Source organism: Danio aesculapii, chromosome 8 (assembly GCF_903798145.1).
Source record: "Danio aesculapii chromosome 8, fDanAes4.1, whole genome shotgun sequence".
NCBI lineage: Eukaryota > Metazoa > Chordata > Actinopteri > Cypriniformes > Danionidae > Danio > Danio aesculapii.
Genome location: NC_079442.1, coordinates 54,226,167 through 54,254,141, shown reverse-complemented (window position 1 = coordinate 54,254,141; position 27,975 = coordinate 54,226,167). Strand labels below are relative to the sequence as shown.

The window sequence follows — 27,975 nt, the reverse complement described above, 5'->3', positions numbered from 1 at the left end:
CACTACATCCAATTTAGTTCATCAGTTCCCCTATAGCGCATGTGTTTCTTCAGCTTAGTCCCTTTATTAATCAGGGGTCGCCACAGCGGAACGAACCACCAACTATTCCATCATTTGTTTTACACTGCGGATGTCCATCCAGCCACAACACAACACTGGGAAACACCCATACACACTCATTCACACACACACTCATACACTACATCAGTTCCCCTATAGCGTATGTGTTTCTTCAGCTTAGTCCCTTTATTAATCTGGGGTCGCCACAGCGGAACGAACCACCAACTTTTCTGACATATGTTTTACACTGCGGATGCCCTTCCAGCCACAACCCAGTACTGGCAAACACCCATACACACTCATTCATACACTCATATATTACGGCCAATTTAGTTCATCACTTCATCTATAGCGTGTGTGTTCGGACTGTGTTATTTTGTAATGATATAATTGTTTTGCATATAAAACCCAGAAAGCTTGTGTTCTGGAGCAGTTTGCACTAAAGCTGCTTGATTTTGTTTTAATTTGATGGAAATAAGAAACAGGTTTACTTTACATGTATTTACATCTTAGTGTTAACACGGCAAAACCTGTTTCTTTCTATGATTTTTTTGTCTTGTTTCTAGTCCAAATATTTAAAATCTCTTCAATTAGTTAGCATTTTCTGGACAAGCAAAACATTTCGTCTTGTTTTCAGAAATAATGAGTCAAAATGAAGAGAGTTCTTCCTTCAAACAACCTAAATAATCTGCCAACAGATGGATAAATTAATCTTGTTTTTCTTTTGACATCAGATTATCTTCCTTACTCCATCATCAGATTATTTAGCTTGTTTTAATGAAAACCTCACTTCATTTTGCCTCATTATTGGTGAAAACAAGACTATATTATTTACCTGTCCATAAAATGCTTCATGATTTCAGTATTTTTAGATATCTGGACTAGAAACAAGACAAGAACTCCAAGTAAGCGAAGAATTTTCTGAAGTGTAAGCTGAAGCGTCCTGCTGACGGACAGTGAGGGGGTTAAATAAAGAGCTGTGCATGTGTTTACATGAACCGAGGCGGTTTCAGCTGTGTGTGTGTTTCTGTGCAGATCTTGTATTTGTGCTCCTGATCTGTTGTATTGTTCAGATGCATTACGCCACATTAACACTTGCTCTTTCTCTTGCCCTTTTCCACAAGGCAGCATGGATCTGGAGAATGTGTGTGTGTGTGTGGCACAGAGCGGATCCGGCCGTGTGAGAGTGAATGTGTGCTGGCCGTGACTGCTGCTGATCTGCGGGTCTTAAACGCAGCTCTATTTCAGTCTCAGTCAACTGTAATTATGATATAAGACACTGAAGACGTCGGCCACAGCTGCACTGAATCATTGTGTTAAAATAAACTCTGCTGGATGGAGGATTTCAGAACCGCCCATGCCTTTCTTACTTAAAGTTTGTGTCTTGTTTCTGGTCCAAATATCTGAAAACTCTAAAATCAAGAAGCATTTTCTAGACAAGTAAAACATATAGTGTTATTTTCAGCAATAATGAGTCAAAATGAAGTGAGTTTATCATTAAAACAAGCAGAATAATCTGACAATAACGGAAGCTGAATAAACTTTTATCAAAAGCACCCTGATAGTAGATTACTTTGCTTGTTCTGTGTGAATGTATGCAGTCGCTAATGGTAAAATGAATTAATTCAGTTTTTTATAATCACACCTTACAGTTATGCAGTACCTTACTCTATTTTAAAGTCGCATCATGAAAATTACTGTATATTTTACAGTAAAGATATAATTCTGCAAGATACTGTAAATGTAAATACAGTACTTCTGCTGTAATTGATTTATGATAAGTTACTGGTGAACTACTGTGAGATAATTACAGTAGATTCTACAGGAAATTGTTAACAGTGTAAAATCGCAAATAAAATTAAAAAGTAGTGATTTCTAAATTTACTTTGACTTATATTTGATTGTAGACAATACAACAAACATTATTTAAAGTGTTCCTCATGATCATTATGGTTTTGTTGTTGTTGTTTTTCAGAATTAACACTATTCCAATGTTGGTTCTTGCAACACGTCAAATAAAGTTGTCTCAGTTAAGCATTTTGCACTTTGTAATGTTGTCAATCCTTTTCACAACACTTAAAAGACGTTTAGAGACTGAAGACAGAGTGATGAAGTGTTTCAGGGGTAATTCTGTCCCATTCTTCCTGCATTCAAGTCTTAAGGTGGGCAACAGTACATAGTCTCCGCTGTTGCATTTTGTGCGTCAAAATGCGCCACATATTCTCTATTGGAGACAGGTCAGGACTGCAGGCAGGCCAGTCCAATACCCGTTTCCTCTTTCTCTGCAGCAGGACTCTGTAATGTGTGCTGAATGTGGTTTTGATTAGTCTTGTTGAAATATGCTGAAGAGAAGGCAGAATATTGTGCTCCAAAACCTCTATGTTTTTCAGCATTAATGGAGCATCACAGAAGAGCAAGTTACCTTTGCCAAGGGCACTGACACAACCCCAGACCATGACAGATTCTGGCTTTTGGACTTGTTGCTGGAAACAGTCTGGATGATCCTTTTCTTCTCTGGTCTGGAGCACACGTTATCCATTTCTCCCTAAAAATACTTGAAACACGAATTCATCTGAGCACAGCACACGTCTCCACTGTGTGATGATCCATCCCAGATGCCTCCAAGCAATTACTTAATTATTTATTGTTTCTTCAACTTAGTAAATATTCATAAAGATCTTGAGGGTAGAATTATATTGCTGAATGGCTCTATAGATGGCATTGACATATCGCTAATGAACGTATATGCTCTAAACTAGGATAGATCGGCTTTTATTAAAAAAGCTAACACAATCATACAGCATAGCTCAGGAATATTACTATTTGGAGGAGACTTCAATTGTATTATGTCACAACACTTAGATAGACAACCCATCTCCAATACCCCATGTTCGCACATGAGTAGATCTCAATCTTCAGAATTTGGACTTGTGGAAGTATGGCGAAGCAAATTTCCAAATAAGACTTCATATTCTATTCACATAGCCATCAGTCTTACTCCAGAATAGATTATTTTTTACTCACAGAGATGAGCTTCACAGAATAACTAGTATGAAGATATTACCAATGACCATGTCGGACCATTCACTAATAGAAATATTATGGGATGTCGGTCTTAAGTAGGGCCAGACGGAATCTGCGCACGTTTTTACCATTTCTGCTGAGAATTTTGCTAAAAATCTGCGGATTCCTGCTGAATGATTTTAGGAGTATCATAACTAAAACCTTAATATGTAAAATAAAAAATGATACCTTCTTAATTTTAATTTAGTGTTTAAAATGAAAATCCAATTAGATTCACTTCATTTGGTAAACAAAGCAAGTCTCTCATATAATATCTCTACTAAAAGACTGAAAATATTCCTGTACAAACTGCATTGTACATAAATCAGATGAACATTTTCATATTAGTCAATAATATTACTGTAATTAATGAAAAAACTGAATAAATATAGATTTACACACATTTACTCCAGTAAATAAACAGAATTAAAGATGGGATAAAAATCTGCGGAAATCTGCGCTCACAGATTCCATATGGGCCTAGTCATAAGCAAACTTCTAAACAATGGAGACTTAACACTTCGCTCCTCAATGATAATGAATTCATTTCGTTTATAATTATATCTAAGTATAAATGACACCTCACACGTAACTCCACTAATTGTATGAGACTGTGCAAAAGCATATATTAGAGGTAGGATTATCTCATATGCATGCGCCAAGAAAAGACAGAGGATAGCTAAACAACGTAACCTGGAATGTGCAATCAATAAATTAGAAAAACAGCGTAAACTAACACAAAATTCAGAACTACTAAATAAAATTAAAGATGCATGAAGGGAATACAATAAACTACCAGTGATTACCAGTGATTAGCTGAGCGAATCACTGGTACAACCCTTCCTACTCCCCAAGAACTGTACTTATCCAGAGCGAGCAGAAGGGCTGCCAAAATCACTCTGGACCCCTCACACCCAGCACACTGCCTCTTTGAACTTTGACCTTCTGGTCGACGCTACAGAGCACTGCGCACCAGAACAGCCCGACACAGAAACAGTTTCTTCCCTCAGGCAATCCATCTCATGAACACTTGATGATGATAATTGCGAAACCAACATCACTACTGCTGTACACTTTTATACACACATATACACTTATTTAACAACACTCTTTACATGCCAATTTGCACATAACAGCTGCACATATAACGTTGTATATAGTAATAAACACGTACATACACTTGTCAATCTGTATATTTGCATTCACTACTTACTTCTATTTTTAAAATATATTTATGATCTGTTTTTATCCTGTCTCTGTAATGCTGTTGCACTGTAGAAGCTCTGTCACCAAAACTAATTCCTCGTATGTGTGAACATACCTGGCAATAAAGCTCTTTCTGATTGTGACTAATTGCTAATAAGATAGAAGGCAATCTAAGATTTATAAACCAAAGGTATTACGAGCATGGTAATAGAGCCAGTAGGATGTTAGCGATTAGATTGAGAGAGCAAAGATCTTCAAATACAATACAAAAAATTAAAGAGTAATTCTAAAAATCACCTCACTAAACTGGATGAAACTGCAGAATCCTTCGCAGATTTTTACCAAACTCTACAAAATCTCAGATACCGGTTCAGATGAAAGTAAATTAGCATCATTTCTAAACAATATAAAACTGACTCAGTTAACTGAGTCAATGGCAAAAGACCTGGACGAAGCCATTGATGAATGTGAAATAATTGAGACAATCTCTGAAATGAAGAAGTCCAGGACCTGATGGTTATATAAACCTCTGCACTATAGTATCTCCACTCCGATTATCCGAGTATCTCCAATCCTATTTTCTAATATATCATCAAAAAATGCCAGTTTGGGAGAATGGACGAAAATAACATTAAAATATGGAGAACCATACAAACATCACTGGGTGTGTCAGAGAATATTTCATCCCTAGCCAGTATCGGATACCTTAAGGGTTTCATACCATCTCATACTGATATTGGGTTCAAGAAACGGTCTCAATATGGACTCCGCTACCTGCATCAAATGTTCCATAATGATGCACTTAAATCATTTAAACAATTAGGAAATGAGTTTTCACTCCCAAAATATGAATTTTTCAGATACTTACAACTCTGACATTTCCTCACAACACATAAAGATATAGAAGGAATTAAAACCCCTTCTACAATAGAACAGTTTCTGAAAGATGCACATGAGACCAGTAAAATAATCTCTAAAGGTTACTCAATAATCTTATCTGAGAATACAAATAACACCTTGCAGATAAAGGGAGACTGAAATGAATAGAACTATATCTCTGGATACTTGGGAGGAAGTTTGCAGTGGAGTGGATATTGTGCAGTTCTAATATCTGGAGAGAATTCAAATGAAAGGTTATAACTAGATTTTTCAGATCTCCACACATAATTTCAAAATGGAACCCTTCCTGCTCTAGTGCTGGAGAAGATGTGGAGAGAATATTGGTAACCACACTCATATTCTGTGGTCAGGTCCTAAATTAAGTAACTATTGGAAAGCCGTATTTAATGCCCTTAAGGAAATCTTCCATTCTGAATTTCCTGAGGATCCCACAGTTGCTCTGCTAGGGGTATTGTGAGGGCTTCGATGGCAGATCAAAAATGTACTTATTACAAATCCTACTTGCTGCAGCTTGTGCATCACATGCAGATGGCAAAATTCTGAACCTCCATCATATAATGCCTGGATTCAAAAATTGTGGGAACTGTATCAAATGGACCAAATAACATGTGCATTACGACCTAAAAATACTATTCTCCTAAAGAGATGGTCTCCTGTCATGCCTCTAATTCCTCAATAATGAGCCATACTGAACTCTGCGAACTATCGGAGAAAAAGGACACCTTTTTCTTCCTTTCTTCACGTTATATTTTTATATTTATAATTATTATAATTGTTGTTGTATAAAAAATGATCTTTTTTTAATATGTCCTAAGGATGATTTCTGTTCTGTACATGTATTTACAACCATTTCGGTAGACAGAAATCGATGGTCTAGCATGTAAAAAAAACTGTTGTCATGCAATGTTGTATTCTCTAATAAATCACTGCTTTCTTTTTTTATTTCTTTTCTATACTGTCACAACCTTTTCTGATTTGGGGTTATAAGTTTGTATCTCCATATTGTGAGACATAAATCAGCACATTCTGAGAAAGTAGATAGAGCTGTAAAATATAGCCTCACGTTTGAGATAAAGTCGGAGAGAGATGAAGAGATGACGTGAGATGAGGTCCGTGACTTTATTTATATGTTCAATACCATATTTAACTTCACTGAATCAGATTAGAAACAGTCATTTATACATCAACAAAACTTTTAAGTAAAAATATTTACATTGGTAAGCAGACTGAGACAAAAAGTGCCTTGTTTTTAATCCAAATATGTCCAAAATATTAAAGCAAAAAGCATGAAATAAAGCTCAAATAATCTGCCAACGGGGTGGCTTGAATGAGTTTATTCTTGGTTTGAAATAAGCCGATTATTTTGCGTGTTTTAATTAAAAACTCATCTAATTTCGACTCAATATTTCTGAAACTAAATAGTTTTTGCTTCTCTACAAAATCCTTCTTGTTTTTAGAGTTTGCAGTGAAGAAATGTAAAGAAGAATGGTGTAACGGTGTGTGTGTTTCTGTGGTTGTGTGTGTTTCTGGCATGGGGCCTGAAGTTGAAGTCATTGACATGGAGATGAAGCTCAGACAAACACACAAACACACACACACTCGCCAACTTTAGCAAATTAGCAGATATCAGATGAAGCGGAGACTGATCTTCTTTCAGCATGCTGACATTCAGAGTTTACCCAGAGCTGTCTTCATCATCATCATCATTATTACTGCGGATATGACTACAGACCCCTAGTGGACAACACACACACTACAGGCTCATATCCCATTATGACCCATCGGGAAAAATCATACAGTGCAATATAATAATTATATACAGTTGAAGTCAGAATTATTAGCCCCCCTGTTTATTTTTCCCCCAATTTCTGTTTAGCAGAGAGCAGATTTCTTCAGCACATTTCTAATCATAATAGTGTTAATAACTCATCTCTAATAACTGATTTATTTTCTCTTTGTCATGATGACAGTAAATAATATTAGACTAGATATTCTTCAAGACACTAGTATTCAGCTTAAAGATGTATCTTACTAATGCAACTTCATCAAATAGTTAAATCTTGAAGTTACTGACCCCTAGTGGACCACTGAGACTACAGGCTCACGTCCCACACTGTCCCATATGGAAAAATAAATCCTACGTGGAAATATGGGCGAATTACAAATATGAGATACAAGTTCATGATTGGATTTTACATATATAAAGTTTACTTCACATATGCAACATTTAAAATAATGCATAAACGTCTGCTCATTTTTTTTTCAATCAGTGGACATACAAATATGCTCATATATGTTCAAATATAATCAATATAACACACACACACACACACACACACACACACACACACACACACACACACACACACACACACAATTATTTACCCTCCTGTGAAATATTTATTTTTCTTCCAATATTTCCCAGATGATGTTGAACAGATTCAGGAATTTCTCACAGTATTTCCTCTAATATTTGTTCTTCTGGAGAAAGTCTTATTTGTTTTATTTCAGCTAGAATAAAAGCAGTTTTTAATTGTTTTAAACTCATTTTAAGCTCAATATTATTAGCCCCTTCAGCAATATTAGTGTTGGATTGTCTCCAGAATAAACCACTGTTATACAATGACTTGCCTAATTACCCTAACTTTACCCTAATTACCCTAGTTAAGCCTTTAAATGTCACTTTAAGCTGATACTAGTTTAGAGTGTTGGGAGAAAACATACAGGGGGCTTATAATTCTGTTATTATGACATTTGCATATATTGCCCTGTATCAGAATTGTATGTCTTCTATTTGTATAAGTCTACTGACCCTTAGTGGACCATTCAGACACTACAAGCTGACATCTCATAATGCACTTCAGTGACCCATGTGGAAGAATAATACATGAAAATATATGCAAAGTACATTAATGAAAAGTACACATATGCAACATACATGTCAAAATATTGCAAAAATGGCCACTTGCATATATATTTTTCAACCACTGGAATTACAAATATGTACATGTACACTCACTGGCCACTTTATTAGGTACACCTTATTAGTACCAGGTTGTTCCCCTTTCGCCTTCAGAACTGCCTTAATCCTTCAGAGATTCAACAAGCTACTGTAAATATTCCTCAGAGATTTTGCTCCATATTGACATGATAGCATCACACAGTTACTGCAGATTTGTCGGCTGTACATCCATGATGCCAATCTCCCGTTCCACCACATCCCAAAGGTGCTCTATTGAATTGAGCTCTGGTGACTGTGGAGGCCATTTGAATACAGTGAACTCATTGACATGTTCAAGAAACCAGTCTGAGATCAGAAGATGGAGACACTGTGCTCATAAAGGGATGGACATGGTCAGCAACAATACTCAGGTAGGCTGTAGCGTTGACACGATTGTCAATTGGTACTAATGGACCCAAAGAAAATCTCCCCCACACCATTACACCACCACCACCAGCCTGAACCGCTGATACAAGGCAGGATGGATCCATGCTTTCATGTTGTTGAGGCCAAATTGTGAGCCGAGCATCTGAATGTGTCAGCAGAAATGGAGACTCATCAGACCAGGCAACGTTTCTCCAATCTTCTATTGTCCAGTTTTGGTGAGCCTGTGTGAATTGTAGCCTCAGTTTCCTGTTCTTAGCTGACAGGAGCGGCACCCGGTGTGGTCTTCTGCTGCTGTAGCCCATCCGCCTCAAGGTTGGAGGTGTTGTGTGTTCAGAGATGCTCTTCTGCAGACCTCGGTTGTAACGAGTGCTTATTTGAGTTACTGTTGCCTTTCTATCAGCTGGAACCAGTCTGGCCATTCTCCTCTGACCTCTGTCATCAACAAGGCATTTGTGCCCACAGAACTGCCGCTCACTGGATATCTCCTCTTTGTTGGACCATTCTCTGTAAACCCTAGAGATGGTTGTGCGTGAAAATCCCAGTAGATCAGCAGTTTCTGAAATACTCAGAGCAGCCCGTCTGGCAGCAACAACCACGTTCAAAGTCTCTTAAATCCCCTTTCTTCTCCATTCTGATGCTCGCTTTGACCTGCAGCAGATCGTCTTGACCATGTCTACATGCCTAAATGCAGTGAGCTGCTGCCGTGTGATTGGCTGATTAGAAATTTGCGATAACGAGCAGTAAGACAGGTGTACCTAATAAAGTGGCCGGTGAGTGTAAACTCATGAGCAATAGCTGCCCACTGTTCCAGGTGTTTGCTCATTGTGTGTGTGTGTGTGCGTGTGTGTGTGTGTATATATATGTGTACGCTCTCACTCCTCACTCAAAATGTGTGTGTGTCTACCTGGATGAGTTAAAAGCAGAGAGCTTATTTCGAGTATGGGTTAAACCACACTTCACTTCAGATTATTTTGCTTGTTTTTAGGAAAAACTCTCTCAGTTTTGACTCATAATTCCTGAAAACAATATCTGCTAAGAATTATTTTGAGATTTTTGAAAATTTTTAGACATTACGCATGCTCCCATTTAGATAGTAAACGCGTGTGTGTGTGTGTGTGTGTGTGTGTGAAAATGAGAGCTGTAAGTGAGTGATGAATCATTAGTGTGCAGTGAGTCAACAGGAGAACATGTGACACCTCACGACCTTTCAGCTGAAGGTCAAACTCCTTTCAGGAACTCAGGCTGAACATCTGAACCTCGTGACTATGTTCTGACCTCTGTGTGTACAGCATGTGTCTGTGTTTCTGTTTGTGTGTCTGAGTCTCTGTGTGTTTGAATGTGTGTAATTTTGTGTGTGTGTGTGTGTGTGTGTGTGTGTGAACATGTGAACGAGACACTGAGACAGCAGGCATCAAGTCACACACCCAGTAAAAATAGCATCTGAGGTCTAAAGTGAGCTCTGAGGTAAACAAGCAGATACAGCGGACAGAACACACACACACACATACACACACACAGAGCTGCTCGCGGACGCAGGTACAACATTCTCAACTCATTAACACACTAATGACGATGGTGAAGTGTGTGTGTCTGTGCATGTGTGTATATGTGTGTGTGTCTTGGAGAGCTCAGTGGTCAAACAGAAGACCTAACTCACAATAACACACAGATCTGATTGAGAAACAGCTCAGATTTACAGCAGATCTGCCGTATTTAACTCTATACACAACTTAAAGCTGAGTCCGGTTCTCCACACTGCGAGAACTGAATGTAAATTACTGTGTGTGTGTGTGTAATTTAGGCTGTGTATGTAATTGAGTGTATGTGTGCGAGAGAGATTGTGTAATTGAGTGTATTTGTGAGTGTGTATGCATGTGAGAGAGTGTGTGTGTAATTGAGTGTGTATGAGTGTATGTTATTGAGTTAGGGTGTCTTTGAGTGTGTGATTGGGTGTATGTGTGTGTGTGTGTGTGTGTGTGTGTGTGTGTGTGTGTAACTGAGTGTTTGAGTGTATGTAACTGTCTGTCTGTCTTTCTGTGTGAGCGACTGTATGTACTAGTGTGTGTATAATTGAGTGTGTGTGTGTGTGTGCTTAACTGAATGTGTATAATTGAGAGTGCGCATGATTGTGTGTATAATTGAATATGAGCATGGGCGCGTGTGTGTGAGTGATTGCGTGTGTATAATTGAATGTGTGTGTGTGTGTTTTACCTGTGTTTTGTCTCCTCCTCAGCATCTCCTCATGATGAAGGCGGAGCGGGTCGCTGTTGACATTCCTGTTTACGATCTTTCACTGATCCGGGACCTGTGGGAAGGACGAGTGAAGAAACACAGGCAGAGGCAGAAGAAGGAGGAAGAGCGCATCAGTAAAAGTGCTCTGGCCAGGTCAACATCATCATCATCATCATAATAATAATAATAATAATAATAATAATATTATTATAACCCCAAATCAGAAGAGGTTGAGACAGGATGGAAAAGGTAAATAATGACAGAAAGCAGTGATTGTGTTTGATTGCAGATGATATGAACACAAATATTTGCTGTTGTGTCTGCTCAGCTTCACTTCATGTGTAAATCTCCATCCTCTCCTGTCATTCAGAGCTGCAGCACAGGCCAGAAACAGTGACAGGAGCAGTTTAGGGCAGTGATCAGGTGAACTGCTGAATAATGATGTGATGTGACACAGGTGATGTCCACAGGTGAGTGTGATTATGATCTGGTACAGAAGCAGCATCAGTAAAGGTCTAGTCCTTTAGGAGCAGAGATGGGCCGAGGATCGCCAGTTTGATCACAAATACGAGAGGAAAGGATTGAACTGTGTAAACACAATGTTTCTCAGAGAAAGAGAGGAAGACATGTGGATATTTCACCTTCAACAGTGCAGAACATCATTAAAGATTGAAGAATCTGGAGGAGTTTCAGTGCGTAAAGGACAAGAGCGCAAGCCTAAGCTGAACAAGTGTGACCTCCGACCCCTCAGGGGGCCCTGCATCAAGAATCCTCATTCATCTATAAGCCAGATCAGCACACGGGCTCAGGACTACTGCGGTAAACCTTTGTCAAACACCACAATACAGAGTTACATCCACAAATGACGATTAAAACTGTACTGTGGCAAAAGGAAGCCCTATGTTAACAGTGTCCAGAAGTGGCTTGGAGGCATCTGGGATGGATGAATCCCCTGTGCTCAGATGAATCAGTATTTCCGGTGAATTTTAGGAGAAATGGACACCGTGTGCTCTGGACAAGAGAAGAAAAGGATCATCCAGACCAGAAACAAGTCCAAAAGACAGAATCTGTCATGGTGTAGGCTGGTGTCAGTGCCCTTGGCAAAGATAACCTGCTCTTCTGTGATGCTCCATTAATGCTGAACAGTACAGAGAGATTCCGGAGAAGTAAATTTTTTGCATTTATTTTATTTGCGCTTTCCATACTGTCCCAACCTTTCCTGATTTGGGGTTGTGTGATCAGCAGATGTGTGTTTGGGTATGTGTTGGAGCCATTTGTGATATTTATATATATTTATTTGTCGCATGATTGATTAAGATTAATAATATTATGCAGTGTGGAGTCTGCATGTTCTCCCAGCGCTCACGTGGGTATCCTCCGGGTGCTCCGGTTTCCCCCACAGTCCAAACACATGTGCTATAGGGGAATTGGGTAGGCTAAATTGTCCGTAGTGTATGAGAATGAACGAGTGTGTGTGGATGTTTCCCAGTGATGGGTTGCAGCTGGAAGGGCATCCGCTGCGTAAAACAAATGCTGGATAAGTTGGCGGTTCATTCCGCTGTGGCGACCCCAGATTAATAAAGGGACTAAGCTGAAAAGAAAATGAATGAATGAATATTATGCAGTATTATTCTGTGTTTGTGTACACATGCATGTCTGATGTGTGTGTGTATACATGTATGTCTGGTGTCTAACATCCGTGTGTGTGTTTCTGATGCATGTATATATATGCATGCATGTCTGATGTGTGTGTGTTTGTGTGTGTGTGTGTGTAGGGTGGATCAGCAGTGGCAGTACCGTATCGCCTGCAGGAAGCTGAAGAGCACAGAAGTGACGGCGCTGCACACTTATCTGGAGAGATCCACACTGCAGGAGCTGCACACACACACCAGCGGTAACACACACACACTAAACACCACAACAAACAGCTCCATCATGCATTAACATCATAATGAAGCAGTCAATGGCCCTGCTCCAGTCTGACCTCCAGCACACACACTCCAACCCTTCACCAAACCTGCTTGAGCTCAACTGGATTTACTTTCACTTTAGTTCAATGCTTTAACCTGCATGCTTCTCTGATGTTGGTTAAAGCTCTCTTGAAACACAGTCAAATATTAAAACATCACTTTAATTGTTGCTGATTTAAATAAAACAGCAAAAGCATGATAATACACTAGGGAACTGTCCATTTTTAGATTGGGATTCATGCATTGTAACCCTTTTTACATGCAGAGTACACTGCAGCTGATGCTGCACAGATATAGTTGCGTCGCCTAAACCTTTAATCTGACCTCTGACCTCCTGCAGACAGCGACACAGAGAGCAACAAGTTGATCTTTGAGCTGAACGGACAGAAATGGATGGTAATTCTCAGATTGAAGATGCACTTTCTCAGATGCATCCCAGTGTTTGTGTCTGAAGTGTGTGTGTGTGTGTCATGTGCAGAAATTACCTGAAGATCTGCAGTTCATGACGTTCCTGCGGGAGTGGCACATCCACGGCACACGCATCCCGGAGATCCCCTTCTACATCGAGGCCTTTGTGGAGCTGCGGGTGCTGGACGTCCCCAAAAACGGCCTGAGCAAACTTCCAGTGGAGATCGGTCAGACAAACAACACAGATCACACTCAGACACAGCGCTGGGGAAAAGTGTTCGCCCCCTTACTTTTATTATTGCACGTTTGTCAGACTTTAGTGTTTCGGATCATCAAGCTAATTGTAGTCAAAGAGAACGCAGGTAAACATATGGTGCAGCTTTTAGAGGAACATTTAATTATTAAAGACAAGCTTAATCCAAAACTACAGAGTCCTGAGTGAAACAACAAGTGACAAACATGCTAAATCAAATGAGAAATCAGTAAGAGGGTAGGCTGTAACTTCACAGCAAGAAGGTCGCTGGTTTGAGCCTCGGCTGGGTCAGTTGACATTTCTGTGTGGAGTTTGCATGTTCTCCCTGCGTTCGTGTGGGTTTCCTCCGGGTGCTCCGGTTTCCTCCACAAGTCCAAACACATGTGGTACAGGTGAATTGGGTAGGCTAAATTGTCAGTAGTGTATGAGTGTGAATGAGTGTGTATGGGTGTTTCCCAGAAATGGGTTGCAGCTGGAAGCGCATCTGCTGTGTAAAACAAGTGCTGGATAAGTTGGCGGTTCATTCCGCTGTGGCGACCCCAGATTAATAAAGGGACTAAGCTGAAAAGAAAACGAATGAGTAAAGGGAGGGGGCAAATACTTTTTCACACTCATATACATTTGATCCCCCTCACACAAACACACACAGACTAGCACGCATGCACACGCACACACTAGCACACATGCACTCAAACACACACTCAAAAACAAGCACACTCAGACACACACACACACACACACACACACGCACACACTAGCACACATGCACTCAAACACACACTCAAAAACAAGCACACTCAGACACACACACACACACACACACACACACACACACACACACACACACACACACACACACACACACACACACGGCTTATGACAATATCAGATTTTGGGTAAACGGCATGAAGTTGTGTTAATAAAGAATTTATTAAGAGTAACTATTACTAGATTTCTGAATAATTAGATGTATAAATGTTAATTTGAATAATTAATTCATCATTCACTAACTCATTCTGAATGATGTCATAATCCACCAACTATTCTTCAAAAACTGCTCTGTAAATGATGCAATATTTCATTTAGTAGTGAAGAAAGTATGAACATGCATTCATTAGACACATTACACATGTAAAAACACTGCTGAATTAATCAACTGCTCACGGATGTCTATTCATGTAGAGTTAATGATGGATGAGCTGCTTCCTAATGCTTAATAAATGACTCCTGCTGTGCAGTTATTATAATGTGTTACAGAAAATACTTCTTGATTTTAGAATTTGTTAGATATTTGGACTGGAAACAAGACAAAACCGAAGAAAAGCTTTTTGTTGCATAAATATATCAAAGCTAATTCACATGTGTATGTCTGGTCCTGCACAGGTAAACTGGTCAATCTGAGGGAATTAAATGTGAATTATAATAAACTGCTGAGCATTCCTGCTGAACTGGGCGAGTGTGTGAATCTGGAGCGCCTGGAGATGACCGCAAACACACACCTGGCGGAGCTGCCCTTCGAGGTACAGAAACACGCACGCACGCACGCACGCACGCACGCACGCACGCACGCACACACGCACACACACACACACACACACACACACACACACACACACACACACCTCCTCATGAATGAAGTCATTCACAATATGTGCTTGTCTATCCCAGCTAACAGAGAGCGTTCTCTGAACGTTCCGGCAAGGTTTACAATAATAAAATGTTAGTGGTATTTTACATTTCTGGGGTGGAGAATTTAAGAGCACTGCAAAAAATACTTCTCTTATTTAAGAGATTTGACTTGTTTCTAGTACAAATATCTACACACTCTTAAATCAAGAAGCATTCTCTAGACAAGTAATCAATATTGTTCTGCATTCAGAAATAATCAGTGGAAATTAAGTGATTTCTTTTCCTTAAAACGTGCTCAATAATCTGCGCTGTATTGAATTAGTCGTAGCTCTAATTTAAGTGTGTGTTTGCTATTGCTCGTGCAGGTAATAGGACATGTTCTCCTCATGAAAAGGTCAGTAAAGTGTTTGTAGTTACGGTTGTTAGCTGGGATATTCCTCTGGTTTCAGCTGAGTAATCTGAAGAAACTCCAGCACCTGGATTTGGCAGAAAACAAGTTTCCCAGCATCCCCATCTGTGTGCTGCGCATGGAGAGTCTCAAGTGTCTGGACATCAGCAACAACACACTCAAAGACCTGCCTGAGGACATCGACCGGTAAGTCTACACACACACGCATACATAGACACAGACGGACGGACAGACATATATATACAGGGGTTGGAGAATGATACTGAAGGCCTGGTGTTAGAGCGCAGTAGTTGATCAGTATGGTGTAGCTCCTCCTCAATGCAGCATCAGCTGGTGTTGGGAATGGCAGACACGAGTCCTGCACAGCAGCCAGAGGGATGTTGAGGCGTTCTTCTTCAGAATAGTGTTCAGGTCACTACTGATGCTGCTGGAGGAAAACCTTTCCTGACTCGCTCCTCCAAAACTCCCCAAAGTGCTCAATAATGTTTAGATCTGGGTACAGTGCAGGCCATAGGTGATGATCAACTTCACTTTCATGTTCATCAGACCGCTCTGTCTCCAGTCCTGCTGTGTGCATTGGTGGATTATCATTCTGATACACACCACCGCCTTCAGGAGACAATGTTGGACTCATTGGGTCACATGCTCCTCCAGAATGGGTCAGTAGTCCTTTGCAGTGACGTTCCATTTGGCACCAGTATTGGGCCTAGGGAACGCCTTGATATTGAGCCCAAAGCATCAGTGATCCCCTTTGCTTCACTCTGGGCATCAGCAGTCTGGGTGGGACGCTTCCTTGAGGCTTCTCCACACTGTAACTCTCTCAAATGTGGGAAAGACAATGAAGGTGGACTCGTCAGAGAACAGTACATGTTCCACATCGTCCACAGCCCAAGATCTTCACCGCTGCTCCACTGAAACCGGCATTTGGCATCGGCAGGAGTGAGTGAGGTTTGGGTCATGTATATTCACCCTGTGGAGCTCCAGACCAACAGTTCTGCTGGAAACAGGAGAGTGGAGCTGCACATGTCATCCTGCAGTGAGTGGATCAGCTGTGCTCTGATGTGTTCTGGATAAATCAGGGTTATCAGCCGGACGACCCTTTCAGACAGCTTCCTCTGGCCTCCACAGCTCCTCCAGTTGGATGTGCTTCTTCTTCTTCGGGGTTTGCTGACATTACTCTGGACATTACTCTCTCATCACACACACATTTGCTGTCTTGGTCACATATGCGCAGCAAGACACACACCAACAATCTGTCCTCTTTTAAACTGTGATGACATGCATGTGATATGCAGCAGAAGTGTGCTGTTCCTCTGCTGATGAAGCCTTCACACTCTGATCTACTGCTGCAGTGAAGATTGAACAGCAGGAGGAGCACGTGCAGACAGAGCACCTACATCACTACACTGACCACACGGTCTCATTCTCCAACCCCTATACACACACAAACACACATGCACACGAACACACACACTGACATACACACATACTTACAAAAAGTGCACACACACAGACACACCTGACGCTGTGAGTGTTTCTCCTTCAGGCTGGAGGCTCTAGAGATGCTGTTCCTGCACAGAAACGCGGTGCGCTACGTGCCCATGAGCACCAATAACCTCCTCCATCTGAAGATGCTGGTGATCAGCGCAGACCAGCTCTACAGCCTCCCCTCACACTTAGTGGACAACCCCAAAATCAAGTACGTCTGAGTCCTCAACTGAGCCGTGTGATCATACACAACACATATAGGAGATGGGGGAAACTTGATCTCATGAAAAATGGTGATTTACACAAAAAAAGTTGAGCTTTTCTTCATTTAAGGTTGTGTTTGCTCAAACATCTCTTCTCTTGTGCAAAAATGAATGCATTTTCCAAATAACTTTTGACTAGCTGTGCAAAAAATGTGTCAACTCCAAGAATCGCTGCATATGCTCCAAAAACATCTGTGATCTCATTTAAAACGATTGCATTCGCTCCAAAAATATATGTCATCCCATTCAATAAATCTGCACCCCCCCCAAAATTTGCATCCACTGCCAAAATGTTTAAGGTTTTGTACAAAATTTGCTCTTAAATTATTTGTGCAAAGGCTTTGCATCCCCCCAAAACTTTGCATTAAATCCCAAAACATTTGTTCTCTTGGGCAAAAACATGGATGCATTTTTCAAGTGACTTTGCATTCACTCCCAAAACTTTTGTCAAGTGCAAGAAATGTCTTGAATCTTGGAGTGCTTCAAAAACATCTGTGATCTTGTGCAAACTTACTGCATTTCTCCAAGAAAGACATGCATTGCGTTTGCTCTGGAAACATTTGGGCGCTCATCCAAAAAGTATTGCAGAAGTCTTGTGGAATTGTTCTGCGTACCTCAAACTAAACTTTTTTTTCCATGAATATTTGATTTGCTCCAATAACATCTGTGATCTTATTCAAAAGCATTGCCTTCGCTCCAAAAATATCAGTTCATACCTACAAAACCTGAGAACTTTACTCTCAAAACAATGGAGTTCTCATGGGAAAATTCATGCATTTTCCAAAAAACTTTGCATTTGCTCCAACATTTACTGACTTGTGAAAAAGCATTGGGTGACACTTTATTTTGATGGTCCATTTGAGTATTAGTAGACTGTCTGTTTAATATCTGCTGATTCTGCTCCTTCAACAGACATTTAACTGACTAGAAGAAACTTTGTAAGTACATGTACATTACACTAACCCCAACCGAACAGTCTACTTATAATCTAATGAGAGTTAGTTGGCATGTAGATGCAATGTAGCTTAAATTCAACAAAAGGACCATCAAAATAAAGTGTGACCAAGCATTGCATTTCCTTAAAGAAGCTTTGCATTAAATCCATCAACATTGCTGGGCTCAAGCAAAAGTATTGCGTTACATTTCAAAGCGCTTTTTGTTTTGTTTTTACTCATAATGAACGTCGTGTTCTCTCAAAACTATGTCTTTATCTGGAAAATAAATATTCCAGTCTCAGGCAATACTTTAGCATTCCTCAATCTCATTTTTAGCACATCCATGTCCTTTTAGCAACACTGTATAAAACCGATGATCATTAAAACGCAAATTAATGAATTATCCTTCATGAATCCCACTGATGGAACGCCCCTACAGACCTGCTGCATATTTCAGTATGTCCTGATCCTCCGGGATGTTATTTTTAGATTCGGGGAATAAAGCAGCTGCTGTTGTCTGTCCATCAAAACGCTTTCCATCATACATGATCAACGCGTGCTTCTGTTGCAGATTAATCCGCTTGTATGACAACCCTGTAAAAGCTGAAGATGAAGAGGAGATGAACATGGATGCAGAAGCTCAGGACACGCATGAGAAAGAGTTCATGAAGACATACATCGAGTCTCTTCAGGACAGAGGTGAGGAATATTGACATAATCAAGCGTTTTAAAAGGAGACGTTTCTTAAAAACTTCTCTTGATTTACACATTTAGGAAAATGTAATCGGATTACTTTTGGATTACTTTTGAGCTGTACCCAGTTACTGATTACAGATTACATTATACAATTTTTGGTCAGTCATATAATCTCTTATATTACACATCTATGGTAATGTAATCTGACTACTTTTGGATTACATTAGATTACTTTTGGTTTATACTCAGTTAATGATAACAGATTACATGACAAGATTTTTGGCCAGTAAAATAATACCTTACATTGCACATTACGGTAATTTAATCTGACTACTTTTGGATTACATTCAGATTACTTTTGAGATGTACTCAGTTACTGATTACAGATTACATTATACAATTTTTGGTCAGTAATATAATCTCTTAGATTTCACATCTATGGTAATGTAATCTAACTACTTTTGGATTACATTTAGATTACTTCTGAATTACACTCAGTTAATGATTACAGATTACATGACAAGATTTTTAGCTAGTAAAATAATACCTTAGATTACACATTTATAGTAATGTAATCGGACTACTTTTGGATTACATTTAGATTACTTTTGAATTATACTCAGTTAATGATTACAGATTACGTGACAAGATATTTGGCTAGTAATGTAATACCATTAGCTTGCACATTATGGTAATTTAATCTACCTTTGGATTACATTTAGATTACTTATGAAATGTAATCAGCATGATAAAAGTAATCCAATACTACCCATATATGCATTCATTTATATATAGGACTGGAATTTTTTTTATTGTCACCTACAGGCAATTTGGTTCATAGCAATAGCTGACACAGATCACCACACAAATAAACAAACATTAAACAATAAAGTTAATGATAATCAAATAAAATGGTATTTAAATGAAACAATTCCCAATCAAAACATGTTCAAACAGCAGGAGCATCCAATGTACATGAGCAAAATACGACTTAAAGCTTGTAAAGAAACCCAACTGTAAATATCTACTGGACCTAGCTCCTTTTAGAGAAGTATACTCCTGCCTGATGGTGATATATTAGTGTTGGCAAATATTAATCACAATTAAATCGCATTAAAAATTATATATTTTTTTAATAATTGAATGTAAATACACGCATAACTGCAAATATTTCAGAAAATATTTATTTAGATATAAAATATATATGATACAAATTATATATAAATGTAAATATCTATGTGACAAAGAAAAAAAAAAAAAGGTTTTGTATAGTTTTGTTTTTAAGTATGTGTAATATACACTCACCGGCCACTTTATTAGGTACAGCTTACTAGTACCGGGTTGGACCCCCTTTTGCCTTAATCCTCCATGTCATAGACTCAACAAGCTACTGGAAATATTCCTCAGAGATTTTGCTCCAGATTCTGCTGCAGATTTGTCAGCTGCACATCCATGATGCCCATCTCCCATTCCACCAAATCCCAAAGGTACTCTATTGGATTGAGATCTGGTGACTGTGGAGGCCATTTGAGTACAGTGAACTCATTGTCATGTTTGTCTTCTGCTGCTGTAGCCCATCCGCCTCAAGGTTGGACGTGTTGTGTGTTCAGAGATGCTCTTCTGCAGACCTCGGTTGTAACGAGTGCTTATTTGAGTTACTGTTGCCTTTCTATCAGCTGGAACCAGTCTGGCCATTCTCCTCTGACCTCAACAAGGCATTTGCGCCCACAGAACTGCCGCTCACTGGATATTTCCTCTTCCTCTATTCTCTGTAAACCCTAGAGATGGTCGTGCTTGAAAATCCCAGTAGATCAGCAGTTTCTGAAATACTCAGAGCAGCCCATCTGGTACCAACAACCATGTTCAAAGTCACTTAAATCCCCTTTCCTCCCTATTCTGATGCTCAGTTTGAGCTGCAGCAGATCATCTTGACCATGTCTACATGCCTAAATGCATTGAGCCTCTGCCGTGTGATTGGCTGATTAGAAATTTGCATTACTGAGAAGTTAAAGAGGTGTACCTAATAAAGTGGCCAGTGAGTGTAATACACGTTTATTGTCAAAAGAAACATGTTTTGGATGTGATTAATTCCGATTCATCTTTGCCCAGCACTGAAAAAAACAAAAACAAACAAACAATGAAAATAATCAATTGTAATAACTTCCTGCTACTGTGTCAATAATAATAATAATAATAATAATAATAATAATAATAATGTAATCCTTAAGAGTAACTATAATACGATTACAAGTATTTTAAAAAAGTAGTTTACTCCAATCACAATTACTTGATTTTTGTAATCTGATTGCGTAATATTATCCAGCTCAATGTGTGAGCATGTCATACTATATTAATGTGTTTTAGTGTATAAATGCATCTGGAACCCCTCTCTGTTTCAGACACTCAGCCCTCATACACCACCAAAGTGTCTCTGAGCTGCCTGCTGTAGAAGCACATCGACTGCAGATTTACTCCAGTGTGTTTCAACCACGGCTGAGCTTTAGTTTCTCATTCCTCACGCAATCAGAAGTGCAACATTAACAAGCTGTTTGAGGGTTTGGATTTCTTCTGTAGCGGCACTTAAGAATTATCCGTAAGCTGCTTTGGACAAAGGTGTCTGCTAAATGACTAAATGTAATGTAAACGTATTTAAATGGCTCATGAACTGAGAAATCAATATTGCATTGACCTTTGGATATATAAGAGCGTACACACTGCAGAAGAATGCTTTTCTTAGAGTTTTGTGTTGTTTCTAGGCTGAATATTTAACATTTCTTTTATATACGTAAATAAATATTGTTTTAATATCAGAATTAATGTCAAAATTATGTGTGTTTTTCCTTAAAACAAGCTAAATAATCTGCCAATGGGGGAAGTGAGATTATTTTTATGGTTGGATTATTTTAGTTAACCTGCTGGTAGATTATTTAACTTGTTTTAAGGAAAAAAACTCACTTAATAGCGACTTTATTATTAATATTAATGGACATTATATTATTGGATATCCAAATATCCAATTTTTAATAATTATGTGTTTGATATTTGGACTAGAAACAAGACAAAAAAGCTTATAAGTAAGCATTTCTGTAGTGAGTGTTGTGATGAGGGTCAAAAACAGCACAAAAATGGCAATAACTTATCAATTATGATGTTTTAATGTAAAAATCTACCATTATAAGTAGAGAAAAGTACAAAATAAAGCACTAAAATAGTTCATGACCCCTTTAAGAAGGCATCAATGACTCTTTTGATTTATAATTCTTCTTTCTAGATCCCAATCCTAATTGGATGTGCTTTTCTGAGTTGCTCTCCATTGTTTAGTTTGATTTGATGTGACCAAACGCTTCCCAGCATGATGATGTCAGTGTTTTATAATGCATATCATCATCATCATTATCAAGTGTAATATTACTGTATTGTGATTAAATCTTTCTCATGCATTTCGCCCTCTGCCAGTAATTTACAGCAATGCCACACAGACTGAAGCCAATCCTGGAATATGAAGTGATTTATTGAAACATTTATCAATGAAAAGCTCACTGGTAACAAACATCAGCAAATGAATGCTTCATGTGCACTGAACGCATCAGGAAATGATCAGTGTTGGGGGTAATGCATTACAAGTAACACCAGATATGTAATAATACTACCGCTTTAAATAAAGAGTAAAGTTATGCATCACTTTTAATAAATAAAGTGATAATATTTGAGTTACTTTTTAAAAATGTAATTAGGCCCGTCACGATTGTTTGTTGTAGGATATATTGCACCAAAATACACAGCAATAAACAATATTATTATCATTTTATGCCACATATAATGCCAGAATGACAATATAATATCATCACAATGCAAGTATACTCTTCCAAAGAACATATTTTATAATTAATAATATTTAATTATTGTCATTTTAACTATTTAATAATGAGGCACTGGAATCAGAAGGTGAAAACGCAGATACTAAATAAATACTTCAAGTTAATAAACTAATAATGCAAGGTAAAAAGTGCTGCCAGATCTATTTTCAGTCGTCAGACACACATAAATATATACTATAGTCATTTATAGTACATGCTACATGGTTTTATCAAGCATCCTGACACTGAATCCTCCAATAGAGATGGAGATGTTGCAGCTGATATGTTGCTAGATTTGTTTATGTATGGGTGATATATATTACATCACCAAAAATGATTGAGCTCATGTCCATGTGTTGTGCCAGAAGCTCATATATTGATTATTGTGACAGGCCTAAATGTAAAGCAAGTTAAAAAAAATAATTGCTGAATTAAAATTTACGTAGTCACATTGAATCTCGCATCAAAAGGGGATTATCGTCTCAATGCACACTGATTTTACTGCACTAATAAGACAGAAAGTGCAAACACTTTGCTTTAAACTTTCATTAATCTGTATATAGAGCTCTGGAAGTTCTCAGATGATAACATTATCCTGCATTATTATTGTTTAATGTGTTTTTTAAAGATAAATGAAGGTTATACAGTGCATTGGTAATAGCAGAGCTCCTCTATTAAATAAAAACCCCTCCAAGTTCCTAAACAGATCAATCCCCAGCAAAGGTAAGGAAAAGTGATGCCAAAGTAACTCAAGTGAAGTAATGCATTACTTTCCATAAAAAGTCACTAAGTATTGCAACTAGTTACTTTCTAGGGGAGTAACTCAATATTGCAATGCATTACTTTCAAAAGTAGCTTTCCCCAACACTGTCAGTACAATCTCCATAAACCCACGACTGCATAGACATGAAGGATGGCACCGAAGCCCAATTATTCATTAAAAACAAAGTGCAGTTCACTGGAAAACATTGAGAAATTCAGTTTGGAGCTGCTCCAGTCCTTAATGTGGGCATCTACAGCACCGATTGCATAAACACACTGCAAAAACTGCTTTGCTTTATTTGGAGTTTGACTCGTTTCTCGTCCAAATATCTAAAAACTCCTAAATCAAGAAGCATACAGACGAGCAAAAAATATAGTGTTGTTTTCAGAAATAATGAGTCAAAATGAAGTGTGTTTTTCCATAAAACAAGCTAAATAATCTGGTAATGGGGGAAGAGAAATAATCTTGTTCTTCCTTTTGACATGATTATTTAGCTTACACTATTGGCAGATTATTTTGCTTGTTTTAAGGAAAACTCCTTTTTAATTTAATTTGACTCAATATTTATGAAAATACCATGTTTTTTTTACATGTCTAGAAAATGCTTCTTGATTTAAGAATATTTAGACATTTGGACTAGAAACAAGACAAAATAATTTAGTATGAAAATCGTTTTTTGGCAGTGCAGATTCTAATCTACGCTCCACACAGTTTTCAAGTATGCATATTAATAAGCAGGTCCCCAAAATTGGCAATTAAAACATTTGCTCTTCTGTGTGCTGCTCAAATGCATCTGTAACGCTACAGACATTCAAACGTGCATCTAAAAGCAGAAACTAACACAGATTTAGGAGTGTAGCTCATTATTAACTACAAAAAAACTCAGTGTTTCTGCATTGTTTTCCACCACAAATAAACAAATAAATCAAAATACATTAACTAGAACGTCGCAATTTAATGCAAAATAATTAACAAAAGCGTTTCCTGATTAGAACTGCTTATTTTTATTTTAAATATGTAAAAATCAAGAAACTTTTTGTAAAAATTGTGTTTTATTTTCAAAAATAATGTCAAAATAAAGCAAGTTTTTCCTTAAAACAAGAAAAACTTGTTTTCAGATTGAAATAATATTGTCCATAACTTTAAAGCATTATTTCTGAAAATACAACAATATTTTCAGAAAACGCTTCTTGATTTAAGGATATTTGGACTAAAAGAAAAAACAAACAACAAAACTAAACAAACTGAAAAAATGATTCAAAGATCATTCCTTGGATTTACTCAATTTGTTTGTTTAAATTCAGCACAAATTAATTGTTTACAACCACTTAACGTAAAAAATTAAGTTGAACATTATTCAATTTCATTTGTTTGTTTAAATTCAACCCAAATAAATTGTTTGCAACAGTTTTGCATGCAACACTTTTTTTTAATGTTGCAGTTTGGGTTTATTTGGGTTTCTTAGTAGGTAGACCTCATTGGTGAAAGGTTTTCTAGTTTTAAAAATCACTTTATTTTCTGAAAATACTTGATCTTAAAGGGATAGTTCACAACAATCTACAATATCACAGCTTATTTACAGTAAAATGTACCGTTCATTTAATTTACCTGCACAATACTGAACATTATTAGCAATATTAATTAGCTAAACTGGTGCTCACTTCACTGGTTTGCCCAGGCTGTGGATTAAAGCTAAAAAGTTATAAATAATGTGTAATTTATAGCTTCTACATATATTTTGCTTCCTATGAGCTCAGCTTATCTATATCAGCTTAACTGATTTGGACTGTTAGTATGCGTTTATTTTTAATCTCAAAAATGGGTGACCACTGATGGCCATTATATAAAAAAATCCTCTTCAATATTCTGCTGAAGACAAAACAAATCATCCTAAATAACATTAAGTAAATTAAATCAAGTGGGTGGCTCAGTGGTTAGCACTGTGGCCTCACAGCAAGAAGGTCGCCGGTTCGAGTCCCGGCTGGGTCAGTTGGTGTTTCTGTGTGGAGTTTGCATGTTCTCTCCGTGTTGGTGTGGGTTTCCTCCGGGTGCTCCGGTTTCCCCCACAGTCCAAACACATGCGCTATAGGAAGATTGATGAACTAAACTGGCCGTAGTGTATGAGTGTGTATGGGTGTTTCCCAGTACTGGGTTGCAGCTGGTAGGGATTCCGCTGTGTAAACATGCTGGATAAATTGGCGGTTCATTCCGCTGTGGTGACCCTTGATGAATAAAGGGACTAAGTCGAAGGAAAATGAATGAATGAAATTAAACCAACTGTAAATGGTCATTTTTTGGTGAACCATCCCTTTAATATCTTCCACTATTTTATCTTAATTTATGTATTTATAAACATCTTTGGAAAACAAGGCACAAAAACTAACTGAGAAATGGACAGTTTTCACTGCAAATTTGATTCATTGATTCAGATTTGGATTTTTTGTCTTGTTTTTAGTCTAAATATCTATACAATTGTTTAAAATCGAGATCCAAGCATTTTCTAGACAAGCAAAAAGTAGTTTAAATTTCAGAAATAATACGGCAAAATTAAGTGATTTATTTCCCCTTAAATCAATCTAAAATAATCATATTTTTAACTTAAAACACGACAGATTATTTAGCGTGTTTTAAAATAAAGCATTATGTTTTGCTCATCTAGAAGATTCTTCTTGATTTAAGACGTTTTTAGATATTTGGACAAACAAGACAGAAATAAACCGCGTTTTGCTGCAGTTTATGATGATAAATCAGTCAAATCACAGATTAAATGCTGGTACATGTAAATAAACTCAAACTAGCTTCACAATGCAAACAAAAAACACTTTAATTAAACAAATCACAAGATTAATTAAGAGGCTGCTCTGTTAGGAAGCAACAAAGAATCATTAAAGCTAGTTTTAAATAAAAAACCATTTGATTTGTAATGATAGCAGGACGTAAAGTCACAGTACAGCCAAATTAATAACATTTACTCATGATTTTCTCACATTCAACTTTTTGTAAACCTTTACACTGCAAAAAAGCTTTTCTGACTTAAATTTATTTAAAATCATTATAATTTTCAGATTGTTTTGCCTGTTTTAAGACAAAAAAAACCCTCCCTTCATTTTAACTTATTTCTGAAAACAAGAGCTTGTCCAGAAAATGCTTCTTGATTGAAGAGTCTTTAGACATTTGGACTAGAAACAAGACAAAAACTCCAAGTGATTTTTTTGCAGTGTGTGAGTTTCTTTCTTCTGCTGAAGCACAAAAAAGGTGTAAACAAATAATCATTGATATCCATAAAAGAAATGAAATGCACATTATTTTTCATCAGTATATCCTCCTAAAGTTACTCATAAAAGTTTAGAAACACCCGAGTGTGAGAAAATAATGAGCAAATGTACATTTCTGGGTGAACTGCCACATTAATAAACAAAAAGGCATTAAAACAAGTCTTGTGTATGAACTGTGAGGTAGCAGCTCTGTGTTAAAACGCAGACTTACACTGCAAAATATGCTTATTTGGACTAAAAAAACAAGGCAAAACGTATCTAATTCAATTAAGCAGCATTTCCTGGACAAGCCAAAAAATAAATAAATAAAAAAAGAAATAGAGTCAAAATGAAGTGAGTTCCTCCTTAAAACAAGCGAAATAATCTTGTTTTTGCTTTAAAATAAGATTATTTTGCTTAAATCGCACTTCATTTTCACTCATTATTTCTGAAAACAAGACAATATATTGTGCTGGTCCAGAAAATGCTTCTCGATTTAAGAATCTTTAGATATTTGGACTAAAAACTAGTTAAAAAAAGCATGTTTTTGCAGTGTATATATTAATTTTTGTTGATAATACTTCATCTATCAAAGCTGCATCAGATCTAAAGACTGTGATTATGTGTGCTTTGTGCGCTGCATGTTTAAACACTCGTAATTATTGCATCTGTACAGGTTTAGCGCAGAGGTTAAAGTTGATCACAAATAAATGACAGGACCCACACTGCAAAAAAAAAAAGCTTTTCTTACTCAAGAGTCTGTCTCGTTTCTAGTCTAAATATCTACAAATTCTTAAATCAAGAAGCATTTTCTAGACAAGCAAATATTATTGTTTTGTTTTCAGAAATAATCAGTCCAAATTAAATGACGAAAAGCAGATCTTTGAAAAGAAATGGAGTAAATGGCTCACCTCAAACACAAAATAGTTATTCATATTTAAACATTTACATAAGTATGGAAGTTTTGCATAAGTTATGGAAGTTTATTGAGGTTTTGCAACCTTTTATTTTTGTTATGGTTAAATAATAATTAATATAGGTTTATGTATTTGCGTGTATATATGTATATGTATATGTATATATATATATATATATATATATATATATATATATATATATATATATATATATATATATGTATGTATATGTATGTATGTATGTATATGTATGTAAATGTATATATATATATATATATGTATAT

General features: G+C 37.5%; 1 protein-coding gene across 2 annotated transcripts in view; it reads left to right on the top strand.

The window, feature by feature from the left end:
- Nucleotides 1-22,340, top strand: part of lrrc2 (leucine rich repeat containing 2) — a 148,010-nt gene extending 125,670 nt beyond the window's left edge. The window contains exons 2-11 of one of the 2 annotated variants that reach the window (XM_056464221.1): nt 10,126-10,153; nt 10,851-11,002; nt 12,625-12,743; nt 13,160-13,215; nt 13,298-13,454; nt 14,864-15,000; nt 15,559-15,704; nt 17,065-17,217; nt 18,776-18,903; nt 21,300-22,340. In XM_056464221.1, the coding sequence (XP_056320196.1) occupies nt 10,860-11,002; nt 12,625-12,743; nt 13,160-13,215; nt 13,298-13,454; nt 14,864-15,000; nt 15,559-15,704; nt 17,065-17,217; nt 18,776-18,903; nt 21,300-21,349 (1,089 nt within the window). In that variant the 5' untranslated portion in view covers nt 10,126-10,153; nt 10,851-10,859 and the 3' untranslated portion in view covers nt 21,350-22,340. Of the gene's footprint in view, nt 1-10,086; nt 10,154-10,850; nt 11,003-12,624; nt 12,744-13,159; nt 13,216-13,297; nt 13,455-14,863; nt 15,001-15,558; nt 15,705-17,064; nt 17,218-18,775; nt 18,904-21,299 lie in introns of those variants that run through there. The other variant, XM_056464220.1, reaches the window with a different exon arrangement.
- Nucleotides 22,341-27,975: the final 5,635 nt, after the last annotated feature.